Consider the following 8,267-nt stretch of genomic DNA (forward strand, 5'->3'; position numbering starts at 1 on the left):
GGTCAATTGAACTATTAAGTTCACAAGCCTGCTAACGCTGTCTACAACATACACACCACTGAAACCAATTACCGACATAGTGACAATCCCACAGTGAAAACAGTGTAATAAATGGAACAACATGAATTTTTAAAGAAAAAAGTTCTGAACACATTAGACCTACATGAACATGACTCAAGTGATTACGCTTGAGTCAGTATTTGCTGGAGCCTACAGGGAAATGAAACCAAAAACCATGGTGGAAAGAAGTGAGCTGACCAGACCTCCTTAGTCTGCCCCTGATCTCTGCCTGAGGCTACAGTAGCTGCTACTAGCTTAAAACAGCTGAATCATTGACCACACTGTTAGCCGCAGAGCTGCATTGTGGGGCTTGTAGGCATTAAGTTTTGACAAGGAATAAGAATGAATGGAACACAAAAAAGGGAATGTTTGGTTTTGCTACATCAATTGTCATCATTTCTTTAAAATTGAGTCTAAAATGTTTACTAGTATAAAGCTTGATCATTTGGGTGCCCTTCTAATAAGCCACAGTGTAAAATAAATGAGGCCTACTACAAAAATAACGCTGCTTGGTGCAGGTTTGTTTCTGCTCTGTATTCTCTCTGTCTTACCTGCTCTCTGATGCCTTGACAACAGCAGATCAGTCAAAAGGGGGCCCCAGATAGTCCTTAAGAGGCCCCCCTGCATCCAGCCAAGCTGCCCGCGTACAGGAATGTGTGGGAGAGAGCACCATGCAATTGTTGTCTAATTCTTCTTTTTTACATCTCTTTTTCCTGCAAGTTTTATTATCATATCATATCATATTTATAATACTCCTTGTCCTTAAAGGCACTTATTGTGTTGAAGATAACATGCAGATGTGCGTGCAGTGTGTTGTGAGTTCATGATTTTGTTCTGCATTTAATAATACTTAAAACTTAAAATATGAAATGTTTCACTATTAATGACCAATCCGTTTTACAAAAAAATAGCCTACCTGTTACAGTATTCATTCAATGAATGAATGAATCAATTTGGCCTAAGCAAACAAGAAAGCAGTCACTCCAACATGCAATGTAACTGTGATTAACCCCTCATGTTGGGCCTATTGTAAGGCAGAAACAAACATTTAATAAAGTTAGAGACATTAATTGAGCATTCTGCTGGTTTTAATGAGAAGCCGTCCTGCCAGCCTCTGTTGTAAAGCAGTCTAATGATTGACTTTACACAGACTTTTCCATTCCCCGCCCGGGGGTCAGCAGCCAATGGCTTGTCAGAGGAGCTATTTAAGACGCGGACAGTTCAAGGTGGTTCAGATATCAGCGCTCTGCGCGCAACAGGACGAACCGAATCATCCGGAGAAGGAATATATTTACTCTTCCTCTGCGAGTTTTCTGTTTGAGTCCATTTATTGTGAAATACATTTTCTCTAAAAGGACAAAGTTGTGAAAGAAATGAAAGCGTGGAGAGTTCGGTTTCTGTTCTTTCTGGTGTTGAACGCAGCTGTGCAGTATGTGACGTCCCTGGAGGAAGAGCTCGCAAATTCTATTTCTGGTGAGTTTCCAGTTTACGCTTCATACACATTTACTTTCACACACATCAACACACGATACGGAACCTTAAGGATTTGGGTGAGTATGAGTGTGCTTAAACTCGCGGTGAGAATCTGTCCTCTTTATGTGCTTGTGTTGTGTGTGAGCCGGATGTGTGTAGTTTGGACCTTGTAATAACATTAACTGTCTCTATGAGAAAGTATGTCACGTGTCTATGACTAAACCTGTGTTTGTTTGGCTATGAGGGAGGTGGTGTTTGATTTTAACTTGCAGGGATCACATAGTGGTGAAATGTTCAGGTAACTTCTTAACATGATCCGAATTGTCCAAGTGTAATAATAATTATTTTTTAAAACAATCAGGCCCCTGAACCACTTCAACCCTTTTGCAATGTAAGCCTTGTAAATATCTGTGCAGTCCCTTCATCCACCCCCCCTGAAAACCAGCACCACCCCCAGTTGAGTTGAGTCAGCTGACTGTGTCAGAGCTCTGAAACTTGGGCAGATTATCGTCGGTGAGATGGCAGGAACAAAGCTGGGAAAACGCTCGCTGGTTTCTATGGAGCTCAGTCTGTCCAAGTGAACTCCTGTAACCCCAGAGGACTGATCTCGTCTAAGGTGGAAGCTCATTTTCTGAGGGGCCCCAAGGGGCTCGGCTTATTGGAACCAGTCACTCAGTTAGCTAGTCAGGCGTCGCAGGCTGCCCAGCCAGAACATTAGATCAGATTTACACATATGACAAAAACACCAGCTACACACAGGAGTTCCTCCTCTCAGAGAAAACACACCATTAATGTTTCACCTTCCTGTCTTTCAGGTAACCTCCTCGAGCATCTGAGAGACTTGTTTAACCAGAAGGATGACTCCAATCAAACTATTGCCAAATTCTCCCTCCGCAAACCGTCCCATCCTGATGATGACCTGTGCTACATCGTTCCCGGCCAGCCTGAGTCCCTGGCCGCCTGTACCTTCAACAGCACCTCAAAGACCTTCCTAGTGATCCATGGATGGACGGTGAGTGGAGATTCTTCAGCCTGTTGTGACATGCCCACAGTCTTTAAAACACCTGAGGCCTTTGTTCACTTATCTCTGGTTGGTTTACAAAAAAAACCACCTGTGGTTAGTCGTGCGTCATTATTCTTTCACCAAATGCAGGTGCCTTAAAGTCTGGCTAAAATTCAAAACTTTCTTCACAAGCTTAAACTTGTAGGAGTAATTCCCAAAGACAATCCTGTGAAGATGAACAGTCCAGGTTTTTACCATTAAGCTAATTCTTCCTGAACACCCTAGAGTTGTAATAAATGCCAGTTTGATTTGTGCTAATGACGTGTTGCGCTGTCAGTTTAATGTTTTGACTGTCATTCATACAGGTGAGCGGCCTGTTTGAAAGCTGGGTAGCTCAGCTGGTGTCAGCGCTGTACGAGAGAGAGCAGACGGCCAACGTCATCGTGGTGGACTGGCTCAGTTCAGCACAGAACCACTATGGAGTGGCAGCTCACAACACCAAAGCAGTGGGGCAGGAGGTCGCTCGATTCATCGACTGGATCGAGGTCAGTGGGATCAAATTCACAGGTTTCACTCAAAAAAGGTTCCACCCATCTCTGTCCATTTTTAAGAATAGTAGACAGATATTCACCACCTCCTTATTTAAAAACACTTTGTATGCAGTTTTATAGTTGTCATTGCTTTCAAGGGAATTCTAACACAACAACACTGGAGGACAAAAAGGGGGCTGGAACTGTAAAGATGAAACTTAACGCACAGATGTTCATTGGTGTGCGCTCAGCAATTAGCAAACTCCTGTGTTTTTTAAAAAGTTGCAAATATAGTCAATACTCATCAATACTCAATATAGAAAATTAATCAGCAATAAGTAACTTATGGACCCTGTCCTTACTCTAAAATACTACTTTTAACTAGTAAACACAGAAGTAATACACGGTTTCATTAGTTTTCATGCTTTCATTAGTTAATTTGTCACAGGATGTGCCACTTTAACAATAAGAGATCTTCTGCTATAGATTTAGATAGTTTAGTTCACAAGTGAAGGAAGCCTTTATCTGACTTTTATTTTGTACTTTTAAGGAAACGACCAACATGCCTCTGGAGAACCTCCACCTGATTGGCTACAGCCTCGGGGCTCATGTGGCAGGATTTGCTGGAAGCCATGCAACCAATAAAGTTGGAAGAATAACCGGTAAACTAATCCGAATATTCTGACATGTGACTTCAAATTGTATGATCTTGAATTTATATTTTGGTTCATTGTGAGTTGATTGGTTTATTCATTCCGAACACTTCCTGTCTCTCTCTGCAGGTCTGGACCCAGCTGGTCCCGACTTTGAGGGGGTGCACGCCCACAGGCGTCTCTCCCCGGATGACGCTCACTTTGTGGACGTTCTTCACACCTTCACACGGGGATCCCTGGGTTTCAGCATTGGGATCAAGCAGCCTGTCGGCCATGTTGATATTTACCCCAACGGAGGCAGCTTCCAGCCGGGCTGCAACCTCAGGGCGGCCCTGAAGAAGATCGCTAACTTTGGGATAATTGGTGAGTAGAACAAAGCATTAGACAGTGACGTTTTTGTGATAACAAGCTAGAGTAATTGATTCTTAAGTATAGTCACTATGTTGAACGTGTTAAATCTATCTCCCCTTTTCCTCTCCAGCTATCACCGATGCAGTCAAGTGTGAACATGAGCGCTCCGTCCACCTCTTCATCGACTCCCTGCTGAACGAGCAGGAAGCAGCCAAGGCCTACAGATGCAGCAGCAGCGACACGTTCAACCGCGGCATGTGTCTCAGCTGCCGCAAAAACCGCTGCAACACCGTCGGCTACGACATCAGCAAGGTCCGCAAGGCTCGCAACATTCAGATGTTCACCAATACACGAGCCTCCATGCCTTTCAGAGGTGAGTGGACTCATTTGTACTATTTTCTTACCCACCCAGAGGCAGATTAACTAATCCAATGGCAGCTTCTAATCTTATAAAAAATGTTTGAACACGTGATTTAAAGACTTTCTGAACTCTCTTGACGTCAAACGTTTGCCCAGCTTAAATCCAACAAGGGACAGCTTCACAAAAGCAGCCTAAATAGATGTTTAAAGGTTTACAAACGCTGTTTTACAGTTTACCACTACCAGCTGAAGATCCACTTCCTCAGTCAGGTGGACCGTTCAGAGATGGAGCCGTCACTCACCGTCTCGCTGTACGGAACAAAAGCAGAGGCTGAAAACCTGGAGCTGAAACTGTGAGTGTTTCATTTAAAACCTTAATAAAAGAGAATTACGCTACGGCCACTTGCATCTTCCAAGTTATACAAGTTGTTTTGTAACAGTCAAACAGCATGAAGTAGAAACCATAAACAGTGATGTAACCCCAGACTTGGCAGTTAGTTAGATGTTGTGGTTTATAGTGCAGACTTTATGAGGCTAAGTTAAGTGGAATATTCTCTCTGCTTACACGTACAACATTAACACTTCTCTCTATTTGTTCCTGGCAGAAAGGACAAAATAGCAACCAATAAGACACACTCGTTCCTGCTGGCGACGGAGAAAGATATCGGAGATCTGTTGATGCTGAAGTTTAAATGGGAGGACACAAACAGCTGGTCGGCCTCCAACATGTTTAAGATGGTGTCTTCTTTGTGGTCGGGTGATTCAGACAACACTGACGTAAAGGTTCACAAAATCCGGATCCGAGCTGGCGAGACCCAAAAAAAGTAAGTTGTGCAACAAGAAAAAACACACAGACTATTAGAAACATGACTGAATACACGATTGCACACTATTTTAGCAGGAGTTTTAGGAATACTCATTTCAACCTGTAGTTGTTTTCTTGCCAACATAGACTGTATAAAAAGATGGACGACATGACAGCTCCCTAAAAGTGAAGCCAAAACATCTCGAGCACCCCCTGCTGCCTAGCTGCTGTATAGGTCATAAAGCCCGCCTCCTCCATGTTAACAGATGGGACATGAGTCAACTATAAAATCAAAATACACGTTAAATAAATGTTTCTCAAACATGGTTTCTGTCATTATAGTTAGTTATTATCATACTGATTTACGTCCAAGTGTTCATTTTTCAAGTCAAGTCTATTTTCTGCTGTAAAAAGGATGATTGACAGCTCTGTTGATAAATACGGCTGATCTGTTTCAGATTAGCAGAGTAGAGGAGGAACGGTGAGAAGAAGCGTAACTTAAACAATCACTACAGTCATTGAAGTTTCGATATCTGTGAACGTCTGCTTCAGACCAACACAAAGAAGCTGTTCTGCTGTTTGGCATTGTTTTGGTAGTTTAAGTGTGTGTGTGTTTTGGTTAGCGGAAGTGGCTATGGCTCCACCTGTCAATCTTTACTGCGCAGCTCTGGCTCCTTATGACGTCACCAGCACAAGATGGCAGCACCCGTCACAGAGGATGTTTTGGTTTCAATATTTTACAATGAGGGCAGATGGAAACCAGTCGTCCATCTATATATACGGTCATTGCTTGCCACTGGCGAAGCTACTTGAGTGTCCTCATACAGATCGGTTGTGTTTTCTCTTTCAGGATGGTGTTCTGTATCAAAGACCCTGAAGCTCAGGATTTAACACAAGAGGTCACATTTGTAAAATGTAAGGACGCCTGGAGGACGAACTCGAAAAGATCTCCAAAAAGGTGTGTTACCCTCCGCAGTTCCCCTAATGACATTTCACATTGCTGTTAGTGCTCATAAATAACATGAACGTTTTCTGTCTGTAGAGTCACTCTGAAGAATCACTGACCTTCAACTAAAGGCTCCAACGCTGAACGCCCTTTCATCCATTTCAGCACTGGACAAATAATTTATACACCTGTAACTTATTTTGTTTTGCAAATTTTACAACAGACACAGAAGTTTGTTATTTATAAAACAATATGTTTGTGAATAATGTAACATATTTTATATAGCGCTGTTTTTACCACACGTAACTGTAACGTCATTATTGTACAAAAAAGTAACTGTTGTCTTCTTTGGTTCACATTTTGTGTCTAAAGAAATGAATACTGTTTCAGCTCGCCTCAGAGCCTCACACACTGAGAGACAGGAGTGACCTTGTGGTTTTAGAGGTAGTGAAGCTCCAGCGTGTAACATACAGCAAGTCAAATTTCATACTTATAACAACCACTGTGAAGAAAGACGTCCACTTAAAGGTCTGCAGAAGTCTAAAAAAGAGGCGTAAATGAGTCAATATACATTTCTTTAGGTGTTTTTAATGCAATGGGGTGCAGTTTATTGACCTGTATGTATTATTTGATGCATAACCGAACAGAGCATTCACCGCTGTGGCTCTCAGCACTCTATGTAGCTGTGGGATCTGTACCACTGTGCCTTACTGTCGCCAGAAGTAAGCTGTTGCAAACTGAGCTTAACTCTGAACCTTGTGCCTTGTTGCTGTTGTTCTACACATTAGTGTTGTTATTCTCTAAACTCTGCGACTTTTACTGAAAGTCACCTGAGCATGCAAATATTGTTGTTTTAAACACTTTTGCATCGTATTTACTGTGACGTGGCGTGTTACTTGGAGGCTGTTACCTCAAAGAAGTGTCGAACATTTAGTCTACCATGGTTCTTTGAAATAAATGAGGTACATGACGCTCAGTGAGAAGGAGGAAGGTACAGTTTATATCAATGTTGCCATTTTGTTGCACTGCCTTTCTTCAGTCTGTGCAGTGCAGTTTTCTGTGCATGTGCAGGTCGCGACTAAAGCTCTTTATTCATACTAACATTTCCAGTTCTGTGAGCAATATGTAAACCTGGGCTTTTTAGAGATCGGTACTGTAATCATTGTGACTTTATTTTCACCTACTTTAAAAAAGTGGAAATGTTTTTCTTTTGCACTGAAAACGGGAAGAGAAAGCTAAACGAGTTACCTGTACAGTTCTGTAAATAGCATGATAAAGATGACTGATTTTGTAGTATGAAACAGTTATATATTTTTAATCTGTAAAATGTGTATTTCAGCATCTTTGTACATATTTGTATATATTTACTGTTCTGTATACATTTCTCTAATAAACCAAAATGAGAGGACGTCCTGAGCCTGACCTTTATTTGAAGGTGGTGAACATGAAAAATGGTCCTACATTTATTTAATCACAATTAGCACTATTATTTATCATCTTACGGTTATTAATTCACTTCTTTGATCTGTCATTTATGAAAAATGTGTGTTTGGTTGGAACTATTTGAGCGTGCACATCTGTTTCTGATATAAACATGCTCATATTTGTGGTTTACACAAAGTTAGCTCCTGTCCTTGTAGTTGTGACGCCATAGACTGTGTCAGGGTCACCCAAGAGATATGCGAGTGAAAAGCAAAGCCAGATTCATCGACAAACATTATGAAACAGACAAACTAATTAACTAATTAACTAGTTATTTTTAATGCCTGAAACTGCTAGCTGACGAAATGATGAAACAAAAAATCTGAGAGAACTTTTATCAACTCATGAAGATTTAAAATGTGACTAAACAAACAAAGTAGAGTAAGAGTTTAAGTTGCTTAAAACAGGAATAGTGCATTACACCAAAGTTGCACTTAAATACATCACCTGAGTAAAAGTACTTTTAAACCACTGTAAATCATTAATGATAAATTATTATACCCGAGACAAAAATGTATTTACCATCATTTTATTAAATTAAATTTAAGCATCATTCTCTTTTGTAAACATGCAAGACAAATGTCCTTTAAGTAAACCAAGAACT

General features: G+C 41.2%; 1 protein-coding gene across 1 annotated transcript; it reads left to right on the top strand.

Moving 5' to 3' along the window:
- The first annotated feature begins 1,408 nt into the window (after positions 1-1,408).
- On the top strand, positions 1,409-7,562 carry LOC138607302 (lipoprotein lipase). Its single transcript, XM_069679884.1, has 10 exons — positions 1,409-1,533; positions 2,349-2,545; positions 2,902-3,081; positions 3,617-3,728; positions 3,849-4,082; positions 4,201-4,443; positions 4,663-4,783; positions 5,036-5,254; positions 6,086-6,193; positions 6,278-7,562. The coding sequence occupies exons 1-10, from the start codon at positions 1,434-1,436 to the stop codon at positions 6,297-6,299; spliced, it is 1,536 nt and encodes a 511-aa protein (XP_069535985.1). The 5' UTR covers positions 1,409-1,433; the 3' UTR covers positions 6,300-7,562.
- Positions 7,563-8,267: the final 705 nt, after the last annotated feature.

Source organism: Semicossyphus pulcher, unplaced genomic scaffold (assembly GCF_022749685.1).
Source record: "Semicossyphus pulcher isolate SPU_LCO1_2020_fin unplaced genomic scaffold, fSemPul1.0.p SCAF_4, whole genome shotgun sequence".
NCBI lineage: Eukaryota > Metazoa > Chordata > Actinopteri > Labriformes > Labridae > Semicossyphus > Semicossyphus pulcher.

What these genes read in the sequence shown, in the direction of transcription:
- LOC138607302 (XM_069679884.1), top strand. Translation starts at nt 1,434, where the DNA reads ATGAAAGCGTGGAGAGTTCGGTTTCTGTTCTTTCTGGTGTTGAACGCA. An exon ending in GCTCGCAAATTCTATTTCTG is followed by an intron (nt 1,534 to 2,348) that starts GTGAGTTTCCAG and finishes CCTGTCTTTCAG; the next exon opens with GTAACCTCCTCGAGCATCTG. An exon ending in TAGTGATCCATGGATGGACG is followed by an intron (nt 2,546 to 2,901) that starts GTGAGTGGAGAT and finishes TCATTCATACAG; the next exon opens with GTGAGCGGCCTGTTTGAAAG.